At 41.1% G+C, this 21,210-nt stretch overlaps 2 protein-coding genes across 10 annotated transcripts; both read left to right on the forward strand.

The window, feature by feature from the left end:
• Positions 1-205: 205 nt before the first annotated feature.
• pbrm1l (polybromo 1, like) lies at positions 206-12,114 on the forward strand. 5 transcript variants are annotated; one of them, XM_041033825.1, is made up of 30 exons: positions 206-293; positions 621-790; positions 954-1,051; positions 1,230-1,377; positions 1,740-1,889; positions 2,130-2,246; positions 2,522-2,590; positions 2,673-2,771; positions 2,863-2,948; positions 3,080-3,171; positions 3,248-3,464; positions 3,633-3,774; positions 3,951-4,036; positions 4,174-4,453; positions 4,538-4,640; positions 4,912-5,551; positions 5,710-5,930; positions 6,027-6,218; positions 6,399-6,556; positions 6,663-6,905; positions 7,453-7,598; positions 7,736-7,893; positions 8,202-8,385; positions 8,480-8,687; positions 8,849-9,047; positions 9,128-9,283; positions 10,144-10,305; positions 10,691-10,755; positions 11,024-11,237; positions 11,695-12,114. In XM_041033825.1, exons 2-30 carry the CDS (start codon positions 647-649, stop codon positions 11,856-11,858), a joined length of 4,941 nt encoding a protein of 1,646 aa, XP_040889759.1. In that variant the 5' UTR covers positions 206-293; positions 621-646; the 3' UTR covers positions 11,859-12,114. The 5 variants fall into 5 exon arrangements, with proteins under 5 accessions (XP_040889759.1, XP_040889760.1, XP_040889761.1 ...); XM_041033826.1 differs by having other exon boundaries at positions 10,144-10,272; XM_041033827.1 differs by having other exon boundaries at positions 9,128-9,199.
• A 152-nt stretch (positions 12,115-12,266) lies between these two features.
• On the forward strand, positions 12,267-20,262 carry stau1 (staufen double-stranded RNA binding protein 1). 5 transcript variants are annotated; one of them, XM_041034582.1, is made up of 15 exons: positions 12,267-12,449; positions 14,120-14,428; positions 14,821-14,942; positions 15,073-15,229; positions 15,336-15,492; positions 15,613-15,784; positions 15,891-15,986; positions 16,468-16,680; positions 16,768-16,911; positions 17,048-17,194; positions 17,302-17,377; positions 17,509-17,828; positions 17,918-18,040; positions 18,647-18,726; positions 19,473-20,262. In XM_041034582.1, exons 2-15 carry the CDS (start codon positions 14,236-14,238, stop codon positions 19,558-19,560), a joined length of 2,088 nt encoding a protein of 695 aa, XP_040890516.1. In that variant the 5' UTR covers positions 12,267-12,449; positions 14,120-14,235; the 3' UTR covers positions 19,561-20,262. The 5 variants fall into 5 exon arrangements, with proteins under 5 accessions (XP_040890516.1, XP_040890518.1, XP_040890519.1 ...); XM_041034584.1 differs by having other exon boundaries at positions 15,339-15,492; XM_041034585.1 differs by having other exon boundaries at positions 15,073-15,217.
• The last annotated feature ends 948 nt before the right edge of the window (positions 20,263-21,210 follow it).

A 21,210-nucleotide genomic window follows, 5' to 3' on the forward strand; every position in this document is an offset into this window, starting at 1 on the left:
TTTGTGTTCTGTGTGGTTGTCAGCATCAGCAGGGGTGTGTGTGGGGGGGGGGGTCAGCCTGGACAGGTGTTTTATTATTTTCCTGTTTGTGAAAGAATTATTTTTGTTCTTTGTTGCGTTACAAAGAACAAAAATAATTACATTACATTACTTCTCCTAAACTCTAGGGGCAGCATTGTGTCGTGTGGCGCTTTACTCCACTTCCGGAAAGGAGTTTTCAAACAACAGAAGCTAGCCAACTAGCCGTCAATTATTTTGCTCAGGGAACTACGGAAAACTTCGCTGCGTTTTGGGTACGATTTGTGTTTTTTTTAGCAGCTTCTTTGTTCGTTTATCCCGGTTCGCATGTGTTTTTGGTAACTGTGTAATATTTAGCCTGGCTGTGATGAAAGGAAGGTAACAAACCAGCTAGGATAACATGCTAACAACCGCTCGCCTGTTTGCTTTGTTTCATACATTCAAGCAGTGCTAACGCTAACGCTAATTCTTCAGTTCACTCTTGTACTCTTGTTATGAATGAGCAGAGGAGCACCTGATGCACAGCCTTTAACATTTTGATTAAACACCTCTAAATCAGGTTAAAAATTCACGGTAGGATCAAATTCTTTTTGTTTTTGTAGCTAGCGGGCTAGCTTGTTGTTAAGCGATGTCAGCGAGCTCCAAGAGGAGAAGAGCCACTTCACCCTCCAGCAGCGTCAGCGGCGGGGGGGACCTCGATGATACCTCCTCTTCTACTCCTGGAAGTGGCAGAAAAAGAAGAAGAATCTCCAATGTTCCTCCTGTAGATACGGTAAATGCACTTCGTTTATGATATAGATTAATCGCAACAGTGTTTATACGCATGTTATGGACTTACAAATGATGTGAGAGCTTCTCTTTCTTCTCATGTGTGCACTTGTAAACATATTAACTATACATATTTGTGATCTGTAATCAATCTTCTGCTCTCCCAGATCGCTGTATGCCATGAGTTGTTCAACGCAGTCAGGGACCACAAGGATGATCAAGGGAGGCAACTTTGTGAAGTTTTTCTAAGAGTACCAAAGAGAAGGTATTCAAGCATGAAAAACTGGCTAAGATAGCCCTTGCAGTTAACGTGACTACCCACCATTACATTTATTATTGCATTTCACATTGAGATTTGACAGTCTGACAGGTGGGTGGGTGTTAAATGTAGTAAACAGTGTAGGCGAATATGGTGATATTTGTGCTCTTTTGTTCTTTTTCAGGAATCAGCCTGATTACTATGACGTGGTGTCTCAGCCAATTGATATGACAAAAATTCAGTACAAACTGAAGTCAGAAGATTATAATGATGTGGAGCAGCTTACTGCAGATTTCCAGCTCATGTTCAACAATGCCAAATCATTCTACAAGGTATAGAGAAAAGAGTACTTATACTCTAAACCTTTTATTATTATTATTATTATTTTACTTAAAAATGTTCTGTATGAAATTAAAATGATTAGCTAAGTATTATTTCTTAAGCTTATGTTCATTTGTTTTTGAAAATGTTAAAACAGTGCAGTGTGACTCTTCCTATGTTTACTAAGATGTTTTCGTATTAGTAGATGCTGGTACAGTTTGCCTGATATAATAAAGGTTTACAAGACACCTTTAATACCATCAAGCTAGTCATGTTCAATGTTGCTTAAGGAAATTTGATTTTGTTTGTGCTTTGAAAAAGGACATCGCATAAACAGTCTTAATTGAATTCCTTTTCATGTTCAACAATTCAGAGTGACAGTGAGGAGTATCAAGCTGCATGCAAGCTGTGGGAGGTATATTTGCAAACGAGGAATGAGTTTGTGCAGCCTGGAGATGGAGATGAGGATGATGAAGATGGTGACGATATGATGGATAATCCAGGAATGTCAACTGAGGATGAGGCAAGTGCTATTACTAATGTATTGCCTTACCTTGCATTATTGTCTTGTATCTGCTTAGCTTATGTGTGTAGTATATTAAAAGATGAAAAAATAAGGTTGGTGTTTTTTTTTATTGAATGAAACATGTTTTTGTAGATTAATATGCTTTTAATATTCATTTCATGGAATTGTGTGTTTATTTTTTTGAATAACAAGGAATGTCACTACAGAAGATCTAATTTATGCATATTTATCTATTAGACCACAACTGGCAGTTTGAAGGAGGTGTTGGAGCAACTCTTGGAGGCTGTAGTGTCACACACTGATCCCTCAGGGCGTCTGGTCAGTGAACTGTTCCAGAAACTGCCTTCCAAAGTGGTAAGTCTTTAAAGAGTCTTTGGACTTGTAATGATGCCCCTGAAATTATTACACATTTTTGACATTTGCAGTCCTCTAACAAAAATACATACAATATATGAATATATATATGAATATAAGAAAGCTCCAATCTGCTAAAGCCATCGATTCAGATTTTGATTCTAATCCAAGACATTTTAGTAGTGTAAAGCCTCATTATTTTTCTTTGGTTTTATTGATCTAGTCTGCAGTCATGTACTTTATTTCATCACTCTGAATTTGTCTGTCTTTTCTAGCATTACCCAGACTACTATGCCATTATAAAGGAGCCAATAGATTTGAGAACGATCGCTCAAAGAATACAGGTAATCAGCTGACAGAATTCACTGACTTCAGAACTTCACGGTTTTTTATTCTAACCAGTACTAACTTATTTCATTTGCTTAGATTGGATACTATAAAAGTGTCAATGCTATGGCCAAGGACATCGACCTGATGACCAAAAATGCAAAAACGTACAACGAACCAGGATCTCAGGTTTTTAAGGTAAATTCTTCTTCTTTTTCTTCTTCTTCTTTTTTTTTTTTTTTTTTTAATAAAATGTAACAATATTAACATGCTTTCTCTTACTGTATAGGATGCTAACACCATTAAGAAAGTCTTCATCCAGCGGAAGACTGAACTTGAACACGCCGAACCCACTAAATCTAGTCTTCGCATCAGGTATTAAACAATAATAGTTTTTGGTCTACTGTTTTTGTATCAAATAAAAGCAAATTATTCCCTGTCATAAAAGTATATTCTTTTTAAGATCTACATGGTCTATTCTTTCTGTCTTTACTGTTAATATTCAGAAATCGCAGGTCTGGCCAGGGGGATCGGCTCTCTGGCGTCAGTGTAGCTCTTCAGTATGGTTCAGAGAGTGAGGACGACCCTGTTCTCTCTGGTAAGTATCATTGCTTTAGGCAGTAAAGAAAGTTGCCATGTTTTTGTGTAACAGCTTAACATGTAAATGTTTGCAGGCTCTGTGTGCTATGACGAAGGAGAGTCAGAGGCTGAGAGTCAAAGTTCTAGTATGGAGATGAGCAACCCGATCTTCCAGCTGTATGAAGCTGTGAGGGGTGCCAGGAATAACCAGGGCCAGATCTTCTCTGAACCTTTCCAGCACCTGCCCTCTCGCAGGGAATATCCTGATTATTATCAGCAGATCAAACAGCCCATTGCTCTGCAGCAGATCAGGTAAGGAACAATCATTCAATATATTCACGTAGTCAACACTGTTTTAGAAGGCAAAATGTTAGAAAAAAAATTTCCAATGTGGTACGAGGTCTTATTTAGAAATTCACCTTTTTCTACCAAGCAACTAGAATAATTTCAGGTTTTTAAAACTTTTTGTTTCTTTTTTAGGGCAAAGATGAAAAATGGGGAATATGAAAGTGTGGAACAGATGGAGGCTGACCTCAACCTTATGTTTGAGAATGCAAAGCGCTACAACATGCCTAACTCAAGCATCTACAAACGAGCCTTCAGGCTTCAGCAGATCATGCAGGTAATGACTTCAGAATTATTCTCTGTCATGTTGTGCTGGAAGATGTTTTCACTCCACAGTTAGGCCAAGGTAAAGACATAATTTGAAACAGACCATGGGATATTGTGCAGGCAGATATAGAGAAGCAAGTGTTTGCTGAGTTACTGTATCTGTCTGTCTGTCTCTTGTCTGTACAGGCAAAAAAGAGGGACCTTCTAAGGAGAGATGATGAGGATGGAGACAGCATTCTGTCATCTGATGCAGGGAGCATCAAGAGGAAAAGGTATAACCGTTTTTATTTTTTATTGCCATTTCTTATAAACTACAGAAGCATCTGTAGTGTTGTTTTTCATGTTCTTACATTCACTGGCTCAGTATTGCCATAAATGCTTATTCTTATTTTACTTTAAATGTTTTAAGCCACAAGAAAAACGTCAAAAAGAACCGAATGAAAGCCCTATACGCTGCAGTGACAGAGGCCAGGGAGGCGGGCACCAATCGACGTCTGTGTGATCTTTTTATGGTTAAACCATCCAAAAAGGACTATCCTGACTACTATAACGTCATCCTCGAACCGATGGACCTGAAGACCATTGAGCATAACATCCGCAACGAGCGCTACGCCACAGAGGAGGCGCTGATGGAAGACATGAAGCTGATGTTCCGTAACGCTAGGCATTACAATGAGGAGGGATCTCAGGTAGACAGTGTGAACCCCTTTCATTCATTTTCGCTGTTACTGCATGCATAACAATTTCTGACCTCCAAATTTTGAATTACATAGGTATATAACGATGCCGATATTCTGGAGAAGATACTGAAAGACAAGCGCAAGGAGTTAGGACCTCCAGAGGAGGAGGATGTGGGATCTCCAAAACTGAAACTTAGTAAGTTTGGACATATATGAAGCGTTTTTGCAGCTCATTTACTAAAAATCCCCCTGCAGCAGGATCAACAGAAACTTTGCCCATTTTTCCATATACCTTGTAAAATGGCGACTGTGAAAAAGGATAGCTGAGCAATTGTAACGTCTTTGTAGAGGTGTGTGCTCTGGAGAGTGCTTTCATATTGCTGTTGGTAACTGTATGTTCTTGCTTTAATTTTAGTTTGAGAATTCTGTAAAACTTTTTAATCTTAATCTTTTATTTTCATATCTAGGAAAGAGTGGTGTTTCTCCAAAGAAGTCCAAATACCTCACCCCTCTGCAGCAGCGGCTGAACGAGCTCTATGATGCTGTACGAAACTTCACTGATCGTCGAGGGCGGCGTCTAAGCACAATCTTCCTCCGTCTTCCATCTCGTGCCGAGTTGCCTGACTACTACGCCACCATCAAGAGGCCCATCGATATGGAGCGCCTGCGAAGCCATATGGCGGCTGGTCGTTACCAAGACGTTGAAGCCCTGGTGGAAGACTTCGCTCTCATGTTCAACAATGCCTGCATGTACAATGAGCCAGAGTCTCTGATCTATCGTGATGCTCTGGTGCTGCACCGGGTGCTGCTGGAGACACGTAAGCAGCAGGAGGGAGGCGAGGACTCTGGCCCTCCTGCTGTGGGACCTCTGGTGCGAGAGCTGATCAGGAACCTGTTTGTGTCTGTACTGGGCCACCAGGATGAAGAGGGCCGATGCTACAGTGACTCACTAGCTGAGATTCCTGCTGCGGATCCAGCTGCTCCGGAGAAGCCTCCACTTAACTTTGATATCATCAGGATGAACGTGGACAGAGGCCGCTACAGGAGACTGGACGTTTTCCAGGAACACATGTTTGAAGTTCTGGAAAAGGCACGAAGACTACACAGGTATTTTGAAAAGACTGTCTGTATAGTGTGTATGTAGTGTGAGACTATATCAGGAAAATTATTGGATTCATTTTGTTATCTGATTAGTAAAAAGAAACTTTTGCACCTTAACATCAAAACAAAATTCCATTTTTCATGTTAATTTTTAACGTTTGCAGGACTGACTCAGAGATATTTGAGGACGCAGTGGAGCTGCAACAGTTTTTCATTAAGATCAGGGATGAGCTATGCAAGAATGGAGAGATTCTACTGTCCTCTGCAGTCAACTACACGCTAAAACACCTGCACAGTGATGTGGAGCAGGAAAAGAGGGAAAAAATTCCCAAAGAAATTGAGGAGGACAAGCAAAAGAAGGCAGAAGAGGAGGAGGAAAATACAGGTATGTCAACTGTTGACATAATACACCAGTATGAGGAATAAGTCCACTTGTTAATGTGGTATTAATTTGAAATCGTTACATGTTTCTTGCCCAAAGATGGTGAGAAAGTGGAGGACCTGGCTGGAGAACCATGGCAGTCAGAGTCGGAGACAGAGCGTGTGTACAGTCAGGACTGCAGCTTTGAAAACAGCACCTACCACGTGGGGGACTTTGTCTATGTGGAGCCGTCGGAGCCGAAATTGAAGCCACACATTGTCTGTATTGAACGTCTGTGGGAGGATGATGCAGGTAACACACTCAACACCTTTTTTTTGTCAACTTAAAAAACAAAGCTATCAACTGGCCACAGTTCATAGTGGCTTTTTTTTTATTTTACTTAAGAAACATTGAGATGTTTGCAGATTATCCATAGAAATGTCAAATTTTTATTTTCTTGTACTGAATATTGGCTTGTTTTTGTGTTTGAAGGTGAGAAGTGGCTCTATGGGTGCTGGTTCTACAGGCCCAGTGAAACCTTCCACCTGGCCACCCGCAAGTTCCTGGAAAAAGAGGTCTTCAAGAGCGACTACAACAACAAAGTGTCAATCAGTAAAGTCCTGGGCAAATGTGTGGTCATGTTCGTGAAGGCAAGACCCTCTACAGAAACTAATCCACAAATAAAAACTATTTTTAATTTAATTTGACACAAGGGTCCTAACCTAATCACTACCTTTTTTTTGCTGGTTCCTGCAGGATTATTTCAGAATGCAACCTGAGGGCTACAGGGCTGAGGATGTCTATGTCTGTGAATCCCGCTACTCTGCCAGGAACAAGTCCTTCAAGAAGATCAAGATATGGGCCATGCCCCCGAGCTCCGTGAAATTAGTCTCACGGGAGGTGCCTTTGCCTGTTGTCCGTGTCGCTTCCATGTTTGCCAAGCCTGATCAGGAAAAGCTGACAATGTCCTATACAGAAAGCGGCAGTTTTGTGGACAAGGTAAGGCAACGCATGTATTTTCTTGAGTTTGAACATGGCAATACATACTATGAGGCCCCATGTTATGATGGATTACTTTGACAAGATGAATTTGTTCTAAATAATGAGCTGCTCATAATCCTGGGAGAGCCTAATTAATTTTACTTTCATGGAAACTGGGTCACTGTAGCAGCAAATAAAAGGAGACAACAAAGGCAAATTAAAGGCACAGATAATGGGGGTGATACTAAACTTCAATGTTGAGCTTCCGTTGCCTTAATCCCAAAAGGCCACCAGAATCAGGACACTGGCCCCTCTTGTCAAATCCAGTGTGAAGGTTAAGGCTGGAGTCCTGGAATAAATGACATCAAGAGTGTATTGTCGCCAAGCAAGAACACTGTCTGTCGGCCTCGACTACAGGGGATTAATTAACTCGTAGATTGGTTGCAGGCATGTCTTGACAAGGAGACTGGTGGCAACGGATTAGTTAATTCCAAGTATAAAAGTTTGTTTGTCACAATATAAACAAACACCTGGGCCCGCTGTGTGTGCATGTTTATTCATTTAGGAAAGAGAGGACGTCCCTATGGAGATGAGTGGAACTGAGCCCGGCTGTCAGTACTATGAACAGTTACGCTATAACAACATGTGGTTTAAAGTGGGAGACTGCGTTTACATCCAGTCCCATGGTCTGTCAAAGCCCCGTGTTGCCAGGTGGGTGAAAGTATAATTTGCCCCCTTAGTGTAAGGAGGCCTATAATTGAAATGTGGACTAATGTGACATTGGTAGCTGCATAGTTATTGCAGAGTTATTAACTGATGATAATATGGCTCCCTCGACTGGGCTGCAGGATAGAGAAGCTGTGGGTGCAGAATAGAACTACTTTCTTCTTTGGACCCATCTTCATTCATCCCGAGGAAACGGAGCATGAGCCCACAAAGATGTTCTACAAGAGAGAGGTGTTCCTGAGCCATCTGGAGGAGACCTTGCCCATGACCTGTGTCATAGGTATTGCCTCTCAGAGCCTGTGTTCACACGTCACATTCATGCCTTCATTCATATAATGCATGTAGAGGAATAGTTAGAATGATGGGAAATAAGCTTATGCACTATGTGCTAATGTAAAAATAACAGTTTAACACTAACACAGCTCTACACTAGAACGCGAATGAGCCTGTTTCACAAAATGCTCAGATATATTACTCCTGCAATTTTTACATATAAGATTTTTTGTCCTCATACTTCTAATTTGAATTGTGACGTTCATCAGCAGTTTCATTAACAAACAAGTATTATCCTTCCCCTCTGCTTTCCAGGCAAATGTATGGTTTCCTCCTTTAAGGACTACCTGTCATGCAGACCTACCGAGGTTTCAGAAGATGACATCCTGCTGTGCGAGAGCCGCTACATTGAGACTGAGAAGCAGATGAAAAAGTTCAAGGGTCTTAAACGTTTCTCATACTCCGCCAAAGTGGTGGAGGATGAGATCTTCTATTTCAGGTTAGTCGGGTAACCAGAGCACTTAGATTTAAAGTTTTCAAATTTCATCCCCAGTCTTAATTTCTATTTTCTCTTTTACTGGAATCTTGCGTAGGAAGTTGATAGTGCCACAGAAAGAAGCATCACCCATTTTGGACAAGAAGATAGATGAGCTTGAGGTTAAACTGGCAGACATGGAGGATGCAGATGATGATATGGAAGATATGGATGAGGAGGAGGAGGCTCCAGAAACGCCTTCTATGCCTCAGATGCAAACGCCACTTGCAAGCGATATGGACATAATGCCATACACACCTTCTCAGGTACCCAGACAGCTCTGTTAACACTGTTAACCCAACAAGCCCATATCTTATGTCCATAGGCTTCAAACCCCTGCTGCTAATATTCACACAAGCAAACACACAACCTGTTTTTTTTTTTTTTTGTTTTTTTTTAAACTTCCATCTTTGTTTTTTTCATGAAGTCCACTCCTAAAGTGAAGGGCTTATCCAAGAAGGAAGGGGCCAAGAGAAAGATCAACATGAGTGGCTATATCCTCTTCAGCAGTGAAATGCGAGCAGTCATCAAAGCTCGACACCCAGACTTCTCCTTTGGGGAGCTGAGTCGACTTGTGGGCACCGAGTGGAGGAACCTCGAAGCTTCCAAGAAAGCAGAGTATGAAGGTGAGAGAAAGTGCGATGTGGGTGTGAAAGGCCTTGAATGTGAGCTGAAGTCAAGACTTAATATTTTTGTATTTTTGCAGAACGCGCAGCCAAAATAGTGGAGCAACAAGAGCGTGAGAGGCCACCCCAGAAGCAAGGCTCCCCTAGAGCAGGTACCCCAGTAGGGGCTCTGATGGGGGTGGTGCCTTCGCCTAGCACTATGGGAATGATAAACCAGACCATGACACCTGTGTCAGGTAACCCCTCTCAGAGACAGCACGAGTGTTTGACAACAAGGCAGCAGGGAAATGAGGCTGGACTGTTAAAAACTGTAATCCTCTAATTTTCTAACCTTTTGTGAACGTATTTATCTCAAATCTACATTCGTAAAGCATCGTTTTTCATCTTTTGCTGCTGTTTCATATTGTTTTACGTTTGTAGTTCTGTTATCACTAGCCTCATGTCTGAAATTGCATGGCATTGACTGCATGATTACTTTTAACCACGAATAACGTTTTTTTAGAAATGCATTTAGTTTCATGCATGTTTTGCCTTCTAACATTCTCAGACCCATTTGTATTGCCTGCCCCTTTCGCACACTGAACCTTTAACATCCCTAGTTTTGGTCGATGTGGTTGTTTTTATCATTCACACAAAGGCCACGTATACTGCAAAATTCATTGTCACATCTCCTTATTGTATTGCATACTGTATGCTTGTTTTTTTTAAGGTAGCACAGCAGGACAACAAAAGACAATAGAAAAAAAGTGTACAACAGAAGAAAGTCATTCAAAATTTTCCGTTGACCCAAATGATTAACTTAAATCCTATCACATTTTTATACAATTATACATACAGTTATTATTATTTTGAAACCTATACACAGAGATATTACTTCTGTTCCCATTGGAGTTGTAGATATACATTTTGAGATCTAACTACTCATAAGCAAACATGGAATAAGTCAGACATCAAAAATGGCCGGAGCATTTATGGCCTAAGGTGCATGTGTGAAACGGGCCACTGTGTGCTGTAGTAGTGCATGTTTTTTTAGAGTCAGCTGCATGTCACTCATGCATGGATATGTTGTTGTCCTCTCCTCGCCCTCTTCCCCAAGGCATGATGGGAGCTTACGGCCCACCTTACATGCCCATGCAGGGCCCCCATGAGGGCTTGTTGAGTGTGGCCCCAATGCCACCTCACCCTGCAGGGGTGCCCCACCTGCCTCCTCACCATCTCCAGCAAGGTATGCCTGGGTACCCTGGCATGCCTCATCAGGGTAAGGACCACTGTCCTAGCCACACCTGCTCAGTCACATCCAGTCGTGTCTCTCCTGCTGGAGGGGTTTACCTGGTCCACAGGCTACACAGCCTGATCCACTCACCAAGCAGTCAAATCTCTCTGGTCTACAGCAACCTCTCTCAAAGTGTGCTCACTCCCTGTAAATACATGGGATCCATACACACATTCACTGATACAACGCATGTGAAAACTGTTACCAAGCAACTAACATTCAACTGATATTCAAACTAACATTCAACTGATATTCAAAAACATTTCCATAAGTCATTATAAAACACTGTTGTAGATCTGAACATTAAGCAAACCGGCTTGAGTTTACTACACTTGCTAAATGCACAAAAACTAAATATTGTCATTAACAGGTATGATGGGCGCTGGTATGAATGGCATGGCAGGAAGTCCTGCACCAGGAAACTTTATGCAACAGGTGAGCCCCTGTCCAAACAATACTGGGCCATACAGGTTTTAGTTGAGTTCACAGTCACTGTCATAATTTTGTTCCCTGTAATAATTTATTCTCACTCACATTCTGCTTTACTTATGCAGCTAGTGTTTTCACTGATAGAATGTGACAAGATGGATAATGGCCAGTTATTATACTGTATATAACATGCAGATATGACTTATTTTGTATAATTCAATATTCCAGGTTTTGTTCATGTGCTAAAAAGTATATTGTCATTGTTCAATTGTAGCCAGGGATGTTCAGCCCAGGACAGCATGCTCCTCCTCCTTATCCAGGACAGGGACAGTTGGGCCAGCCCTCACACCTGCAGCCCACCACTCCCATGTTTGTGGCTCCACCACCAAAGACCCAGAGGGTGCTCCACTCCGAGGCCTACCTGAAGTACATTGAGGGTTTGAACTCTGAGTCTACCACTGTCAGCAAGTGGGACCAAACACTTAAAGGTGGTGTACCTTAAATGTTATTTTTGTTGTTGTTATTTTTACTTGCTGCCTCTTGGGGGCGTTTTATTTGTTTGTCTTTGTGAACACAGTATTTACAGAACTTTATACTGCATGCAGTCTGATTAGATCTGAGTGTCTCTTTAATATAAATGTTTTTTTCTTCATAAATAAACTTACCTTTTAATGCATTAGTTGTTAAACTGCTACGTTCATACTTTTTTTTTTTTTTTTCAGTCAAGGCAAGTATGTTGATATAGAAGTGTTTGCCGTTACTGGTAATGTGGTTATTGCCAGACATATAAATTAAGAACAGTAAATAATAGATATAGGTTTCCTAAGACAAAAAAGTATATATCAGGAATGTAATGCTTTGATTTTCTTATTAAGCATAAATTGTGACTCCCATAGCAGATTAGTCAGCTGAAGTGTCTCTTCTTAATCAATGTGTCCATAACAGCTCAAAGACGAGATGCTCATCTGACCAAAGAGCAGGAGAGCAGGCTTCCAGCTCACTGGTTGAAAAGCAAAGGAGCCCACACCACCATGGCAGATGCACTGTGGCGCCTGCGTGACCTGATGCTGAGAGACTCTCTGAACATCTGTCAGGCATATAACTTGTAATGTGTAGGACACTCAAACCACTATAACCAGCTCTGTCACTGCTCTAAACCTACAGAATTTAGGAAGGATTATAGACCATAGAAGCAATATTTTATAGTGAAACATGATGAATTTTATATTTATTAGCTGATATAATGAGCATGGTAGTTACTTGTGTGTGCATTTTGATTTTTTTTTACACCTTTGGATTAATTGTGCTGTGAAACCAGTGTTTTTGGCTCATTGATACTTCCAAAATAAAATTCCGGAAACCCCGTTTATACTGTTTTAGGTCTATTTGTGCTTGTGCTTGACCAGTTACACTTAAAGTAAGAGTAAGAAATATGAGCTGCCTCTTCGCCGTGCATTTAATCCTACTTTATTTTGAAAGTGCTTCCTCTCTGCGGATGTCACTTCCTGAAGAGGGAATCAAGACAGGGCCATTCTCTTTAGTGTTTGCCGTGTCTTCCCAATGTCCACCTCCTCACTGCCCGCATTTTGATATAAAAATAACATCGACTGACCCTTGAAACCGGCCATTAACAAAAGCAAATGTTCGTAACTCAACGTGCCCCATGGAGTAACTAAAAACCGAACAAAAGGAACGACGAGGTGAGGTTTATTTCATACTGTGACTTGTCGGGGGGGTTAGCTAGCTAGCAATTTCACCGGCTGTTTCCAGACTCATGGGAATTAATATGAGACGTTTACTTGATTTAGTTGATAAACTAGTGTCATGTACTGCTGTCTATGGCCTGAGAGTTCATCTTCCTGGGGACACCATTGCTACTGTGATTTAAGTGTTTAGGCTTCGTTGTTGCAGAGGTTGTCCCATTATTTCCATCCATCCCTGCCACTGTAGCTATTAAGCCAGCTAGCTAACGTGGTCATCAGGGAAAAGCCCGTACAGTCACCCGGTGGCCTGATTTAATTAAAAGCTAATCAGTGTCTTACTTGAATAATGTCTGCCATACAGACCATTTCATTCAGATGGTGAAATCTAGAAATCAAACGAAGAGAGAGATGTTCTGGTGTGAATATTTGCAAGCGATCAAAGCTTCGTATTCGTACCAGCTAGCTAGCTTGCCGGTTAATGTTGCCATAAAACCAGCTAATATTTAAGTTAACATTAATTTTGTGTGGCCAACGTTTAGAAGCAAAAGCTGTATTTAAAAAAAAAAAAAGTGCGTTTGAGTTTGAATTGTTGAATCACATTTAGCAAAGGCTCCAAGGGCCCACAACACCCAGACTGGGATCGTCACCTCCCAACCCTGCACCTAGAATGAGAACAAAACAATCTCTTGGTTTCTAGATCAGCTGCATCTTTACTGACAACCAAGTCAAGCCAAGCTAACAGTGGGGGTGCTTTTTGTTGCTTGAGCTAACGTCGGTGTAGCTCTGTCAACACATCACATGCAGTATTGTTCATGACACTTATCTGGCTGCATTGTTTGGTTGTCCTTGTTCTTATTGGCTGTGACTGATAAAGTTCTGTCTCTAATGTTGATACGCAGGGTGAACTCTTTTGGGATCTTGCGCAAATTACTGCCTGTGTGTGTGTGTGTGTGTGTGTGTGTGTGTGTGTGTGTGTGTGTGTGTGTTGTTGTTGTTTTTTTTTTTTTCAGCTGCACCAAGTATGCAGTATTTTGAGACACCTTCTGTTATGTTTTGTAATATAGTAAGAAAACTGCTTTTCGTGCAACCTAGGTTTTTTTTTCTAGACTGCATTGTGCAATCTAGAAAATCATGTTGATCGATTAATGTAGTTTACATCTTGTCTTGTGTGGCAGAATATTGTTAGGATTTGTCACATGCCATACTTTGTATTCAGTTCACATGGCATGATTTTCAGTTTAACAATCATAATGATTTAAAGGTGCAAAATGTATCAGCTTCAAGGTTGAAAGTTGAAATTGAGGGTGCAAAAGCACAGTGGCTCAGTGGGCAGCAGTGTTTCTTCACAGCAAGGATGTGCTAGTTTCAAACCTGATCCAGCCAGCTGGGGCCTTTCCACCTCTGCATCAGTGTCTTCTCACAATCCAAACACATTCAGGTTGATCAGATTAGAAGCTAGATTGTCCATGTGAATGTGGTCGCCTTTATTTGCACCTTCCAGTAGACAACCCTGTCCAAAGTGTACCCTTAGTTTTCCCCATGGAATACTTGAGGCTCCTGTTTTTTTTTCTCTCCAAAAAAGTGGATGAATAGAAAACACTGTGATTTACCACCATATGTAGAATTTGGTATGCCTTAGTTTTTTATCTTTTATCCTCCTCTTCCAGACAGAGCTTACACATCAGACTTCTTCTATCAGCAGTTCCTCCCACTTTTGCATTCATCATTGCTGCACTGAAAAATTCTTATCTTGACGTCAGCCTGCTGAGCTAGACCAACGAAGATGTCCCAGCTCCAGTTTCAGTGTCCAGCTAGCCCGATGCCTGCTGCTCCTGCCCCACTGCAGCTGGGGCAGCCACAGCCTGGCTACAGCATCCCCTGTGCCTCAGGCACCTTACCCTCGGAGAGTGCCAGCCAGCCCATCAGGAGCTCCGCTCTCCCTGCGGGCTCAGCCACTCCCTACAATACCACCACAGGTTGGTTTGTCCAAAAAGCTCATTTCATCTTTTTTACATTACATTTATAGTTTGGATGAAAAGTAAGGTGGTACTTTTTGTTTAGCCCCTAACATTGGGGGTTGGCAATGATAGATATGTTTTTTTTCCTTCTTTTTCTCATGTACCATAAATTCTCACAATTACAAGTACACAGTGTGTATTTGTTTGGTTCTTTGTTTTTTAAACACATCCCACATTCTGTCAGTGGAAGGGTTTCTGCATGTCAGATTTTATGCTCATTTTTTGCGCATCTGTTTGACTGTTTGTGTATTTGTCTTCAGACTTTAAGAAGTAACCTTTTGTGTTTGTATTCATAATCATGCCTATTTGCTTAGTTGTGAGTATTTTGGATTTTTTTTGTGTTGTTATAGTATCTAACATGGCAAACCCTAAAGAGAAGACCCCTATGTGTTTGGTGAATGAGTTAGCCCGTTTCAACAAGATTCAACCTGAATATAAGCTGCTTTGTGAGCAAGGACCAGCTCACTCCAAGGTACATTGAGAGTAACTTTTACAAACTAACCTATGAAGTGATTTCATCTATGCTCTTGTCTTCATTTGTCTCAAGTTCATGCTAGTGACTGAGAATCTGTTGTTTTCCATCTGTCTCCTACCTTTGTCAGATTTTCTCAGTGAGGCTCACACTGGGAGATCAGCACTGGGAGGCAGAGGGGACCAGCATAAAGAAAGCCCAGCATTCCGCTGCTGCTTCTGCCCTCGCTGAGACAACACTTCCCAAGCCCACCGTGAGGGCGCCCCGCAACACAGGCAAGAACCCAGGTGGACTGTTCCCACTGTCTCTTCCGCAGTTTCTTTCTGAATCTCGTTATAGTGCGTTGCAGAAAACGGTTTGCTCATGTGGGTTTTGTTTGTGTTGGCTTTATAGCAGATGGCATGACACATACCATGGAGTTGAATGCACTATGTATGAAACTTGGTAAAAAACCTATGTATAAACCTATTGACCCATACCCGGGGATGAGGCCACCAAATTTCAACTACAACGTCCGGGCTCCAGGGCCTTACCAGCGCTCTATGCAACAGTGAGTTTCCTTTACTTGGAAATTAGTCGAGAATATTCAGTCATTTTGTCCTTATTTTGAGTAATTTCATGAAGTCTGATTGTGGAATGGATGGAAAATTTGACTTTCTTTTGTGTTCAGGTACTACTATCCATTTCCTCCAGTGGGACCAATGATATACCACATGGAGCTTTCCATTGGAGGCCAGCAGTTTATTGGAAAGGGGCGCACGCGGCAGTTAGCCAAACATGAAGCTGCTGCCAAGGCCCTGAAAGTGCTGCAGAAGGAGCCAATATTGCAACAGTTGCCTGTGGTGAGAAAAGAAACACACAGCATGAAATAGTGCGAAAAAGCTTTTGTGCCATTTTTATCCAGACTTAATCCTTTTCTTTCTTTAATATGCATTCTTCTCTTGACAGATGAATGGAGAGCCCGAGGAGGAAAACCTCAACAAATCAGAAATCAGTCAAGTATTTGAAATTGCACTTAAACGCAACTTAGCTGTCAACTTTGAGGTGATTTTTACATTTCTTTTGCTTTGTCAAATTATGCTTTTATTGTTCTTCAGGATCTGTGTTTGGACACAACCACTTGTGAGCTCTTTTGAACATGAGCTAACATTGAAAAGACAAAAGTCCCCAAAAAATGTAGTAGCCAAGGGTCCAATGACTTTTTAACCCTTGCAGTTTTGACACTATGTGTTTAAAAAGGCCATATCTCATACAGAGTTCTTTCTATATTTACATAAATCTGCTCAGAATAAAGCTGAGACCTGGAGACTTTAATGTATGGTAGTATGTATTATTTCAAATTGAGTAGTATGGAGAACAGTACCTGAGGAGCAAAAATGTGTAACTAACCAAATACTTATTGTCCAGACTGTATGTACACAACATGCAAGACTTGCCTCAGTTTCTTATCCAGTGCACTTATAGAACATCAGTGTTTCTCTACGCCTTAATTTGAGACTAATTTGAGGAAAAACCTGTTTTCCAGGTTTTAAAGGAAGATGGCCCTCCGCACATGAAGAGTTTTCTGGTGCGCGTCACAGTTGGGGAGTTCACTGGCGAGGGCGAGGGAAAGAGTAAAAAGATTGCCAAGAAGCTGGCAGCAGCGGCGGTGCTGAGGGAGTTGAAGAGACTACCCCATATACCCAGTGTGGAAAAGACGCTGCCACGCATCAAAAAGAAAACCAAGTCCATCATCAAGGTAATGCAGCTAGTGGGGTGGAATGAGGTGAGTCATTTAGACCCAAAGATTCTTCATTTAGTAATGATTAACCTGTCACACCAACAGCTACAGACCAGCCCAGAGTATGGCCAGGGTATGAATCCTATCAGCCGACTGGCTCAGATCCAGCAGGCTAAGAAGGAGAAGGAGCCGGAATACAGCATGGTGACAGAGAGAGGTCTACCCCGACGCAGAGAGTTTGTCATGCAGGTGAGTCAACAGTAACTGAGGCAGGCCGGTAGCATAACTTATGGACCTCATGACTATGTTTTCTTCTGCCTTTGCTTGTTAATATCTTTCCCACTCAGTTCTTTGACCCGTCAATGCTGCATGTTCCCTGGTACAGGTGACTGTGTGTGGCCAGTCTGCAGAGGGAATGGGACCGAGCAAGAAGGTGGCCAAGAGGAACGCAGCAGAGAAAATGCTGGAGCTCTTAGGGTATAAAGTGCCTCAGCCTCAGCCCCCTAAACCGGCACTCAAAACAGAAGAAAAGGTACTACACTACAAGAGCTTTATCGATCAAGCCCTGTGAACGTTGCAGATAAGATAATGTTTCTGTGTCAAACCTTCATGTATGCATATTGTGTTTGTAATATTTAGACCCCAGTGAAAAAAGCTGGTGATGGGCGCAAAGTGACCTTCTTTGAACCTGGCACTGTAGAGGAGGTGACATTGGGTGAGTTTATTTGTTTGCTTTTTGAAGGAGATTTTTGTATTTTTGATATTATTTTATTTAACTATTATTATTAATGTCTTTTTTTTCCTTTTTACAAATGTTTTACAAATGTTCTTTTCCTTTTTTTGCAGGTTCTAAGGAGGAGGACTTCCGGCTGCCTTACCTGAGCCACCAGCAGCTGCCTGCAGGTATCCTGCCCATGGTGCCGGAGGTGGCTCAAGCAGTCGGGGCCTGCCAGGGATCCCAGGCCAAGGACTACAGTCGATCTATGCCCAACCCAGGCAAAGCCACAATCACTGCCATGATTGCCAACGAGCTGCTTTACGCAGGGACATCCCTGACTGCTGAGACTATCCTAAAGAACAAAAATAACCTAAACCAACTGCCCCACGGACCCCTCACCAGACCTTCAGAACAGCTTAGCTATCTTGCATCCGTTCAGGGCCTGCAGGTAACCGGCAGCGTGCTGTGCTTTGATAAACGCAATAAGGCAATTCATGTACCTGCATCAAAACATTGAAATATTTTATTTGCTTGCAGGTGGAATATAAAGATTTTCCCAAAAACAATAAGAATGAGTTTGTGTCACTGATTAACTGCTCCTCCCAGCCACCACTCATCAGTCATGGGATTGGCAAAGATGTAGAATCCTGTCATGATATGGTGAGTCTTTGAAAACCTAAAAATATATGCTTATGTTTTAACAGTCAATTAAATGTCTTGATTGCCTCTGTCAAAACATAAATGCTAAAAGTGACATTGTGTGTGAGCTACATTAGCTAGGAGAGAAAAACATTACAGAAAAAAAACAGATTTTAAGTGTGGGAGTGTTTTGGATGCTTCAGAAATTACCAGGAAAAAATGTTGTAAAACGTGAATGAAACAAAGATGGCTTTGCCAATGTCAACAAAGCACAGTGTTTCAATTTCTGCCCAAAACAAGTGGATGTTATAATGGTGCTTCTTGTATTATTAAAAACTTATAATGGAATAACTTTATAATAAATCTTAGACCGGTGGTTGGAGCCATGTAAGGGTGACCAAAGGAAGCAAAGTCACTGTTATGATGTGATAGCACACATCTCTGACCCAGTTGTTCCCAAAGTGGGAGTTGTACAGATTGACTGCTCCCTGCACACCACTTCTTTTTGATGAATATCTGCTACCAAGACAATGTACCTCTTACATTACAGGTTACTACTCAAGTGAGCAGCAGTTGCCTCGCGAAATTGATCACCGCAATAACTTAAATGGTTCTTCCCCTCCTCAGGCTGCGTTGAATATACTGAAGTTGCTCTCAGAGTTGGACCAGCAGTCAAATGAAAGGACAGGAAATGGACCAGTCTCTGGGTAAGTTGCAACACACACTTTCTCCCCATTTACTTATAGATTTGTTTACAGTGTGCCTTTTATTATGCTAATGAATGGAAAAAGTGCTCAGTCATAAAAAAATGCATCTTAATAAGAATACATTTCTGAAAGAAATTTTCATATGTTTGAAAGGGATGAGTCAGGCCAATCACAACTTAATCTAATGCTCTTTCCTGTTATTTTCTGTTCTTGAAATGTCTGTACTCATTGTGTTTGTGCTTGGACTCTTGAATTAAATCCACCTTTTTTACACATCAAACAGATCTTGTACAGTACTGGAGTACTTCTGCATGTGTGGAAAAATTGTACCGTAAAGTGTTTTGTGACTCCAGAGTGGCACAAAGTCTGAAAAGTTGCCTCAATTGATGTCACTTGAGTCAGCGTTGGTTGGGGCTACAAGTTTGAAAATGGAAAAAAAACCTTGGTTTATAAAGTTAGAAAGAAGTGAACTGCCAATGATCAAGTTGCAGTTGTGAGTATTGTAGGTGCCAGGTTTTACAAATGAAGAGGAACCTGTGGAATAAGAGATACCGGTAATATCTCTGTTTTTGCTGTATTGATTTTCATCCTGTTTTTTTTCCATTGTGAGTGAAAATGTTATAGGAGTGAAATGGTAAATTGTTGGAATACTCTTTTAAGTCAAAGATCTTCCCTTGGTGCACAGGAATATTTTGGGATTTATTAAAATGTCAACAGTGACACTAAATGTGACTTATTTTCCACAGGTGTGGCAAGCAGGAAATCGAAGGTGACATGCATCTCAAACAGGCTAACTCAAGCACATTGGCACAGACCCTGGATGGCACTGTTTAAATGATCAGGTTTGGTTGTCTGTAAAAGCACTAGAGAAAACTCAGACACTGTGTTCTTTGTCAGTTTTAGAAGGCTACAGGAAGCTTTGGGGCTCCGTAGGCTCTAAACCATCACTGTTCATATTCATTGTTCCAAAATGTTCACAGTTAAACAAGACTGATAGGAAAAAAAATAGTTTCTTCTCCTTGATGTTGTTTAATTGTACACATTATTTATTTTGTTGGTTTGTAGAAAAAGTAGCTGCATCCTAGTCACTAAGTTGGGAGTTTACTTGGTGGGGAGAGAGTGAAGCGATTAACTGTGAACTCTTGTTTTGCCTCTGTGAGACCTGCTAACTCTTGTTTTTAAGTGTTTTATGTTCTGTCCCCCCACCGAGGTAGTTCATTAAAGAAGATCTTGTTAAGGTTTGGACCTCATCTTTGTCTAGGGTGCAGCTGGCGAACCTCTGTTGATTTTCCTAGAGTGCTTTATATCAACAACCACAAGTGAAGTGTTATCGACATTACCATGTAGGGCTGGGAAGAATTTGTGACTAAATGTAGCGTGTGATGTAATGTGATATTGTCTCTGCTGTGTGTGGCAGGGATGTTTCCCTGTTGCATCAGTTTACCTGATACTCCTGTTTCCTCCCTTATGTAAACCTCCCTTCTCTCTCCGCTCCCCATGGTAATTAAACTTACGTGCTTACGTGCACAAAACAAAGATTTCTGTTATCTCGTATTTTTCTTTATCTACCAGTGGCGGAATATGGAGATTATCTAGGGCTGAGTGATTATACAATAGTAGAATTTATCAGCTCTCACTGTTATCAAAAGTCAACAAAAGCCTGTTGTCCAAATTATGATTCTAAACATATTCTAAAACTCTAAAACTAACACGTTTTTGAAGTTATAATCCTTTAGATTTTGTGCTTTTGTGCTTAGGTCTGCAACTTGAATCCAGCATAGGAAAGGCAGACTGCTCCACTAACAATGAAACCTGTAGAGAGGCCAGTACATAATTTAAATGCAGTGAAATGAAAAAAGCACCTTTATTTTCAATCAGAATTTACCTGCTATAAATATTTGTCAATATCAATAACAGGAAACATTTTAAACAGCACGTTCCTACATTATGCTGCAGGAGATGCTTCATTAGTCATAGTTCCCCCCTTGTGTGACTATATTTTTGGGCAGTGATAGCATTTTACTGTATCATTACTGTCTTTTGATATTAACCACTGTCTTTTGATATTAACCACGCAGTGCATTAGCACTGACACTGACAGTGTTAGCAGTAGTACCACCCCTTCTTTGCTCATTTGCATGTGTTATGCAAATTAGTACAGTACACAGTGCAACACACAAATGGCTTTATGTGGTCAGACAGTGTGTTTAGAGCATTAGTTGTCAATGATTTTATTTTATGTAAACACAATACAGCACATACATCATTTAAAGACACACCCTTTCCCATTTAGATCAGTCCAGGATTCAGTCACTGACCTGACATTTCACAGGTTTATGGTGAAAACATTTTGAAGGGACTTTAAATTTCATCTTAACATTGTTGAAATCTCTTTGGTGTGCTGATGACCACTTGGCTGAGTTGTCATCTAGTACAGGCTTCTCAATGATCAGTCTCAAAATCTAAAGTCCCTTCCATTTGGCA

The sequence above is a fragment of the Toxotes jaculatrix genome, chromosome 3, assembly GCF_017976425.1.
Source record: "Toxotes jaculatrix isolate fToxJac2 chromosome 3, fToxJac2.pri, whole genome shotgun sequence".
NCBI classification, from domain to species: Eukaryota; Metazoa; Chordata; class Actinopteri; family Toxotidae; genus Toxotes; species Toxotes jaculatrix.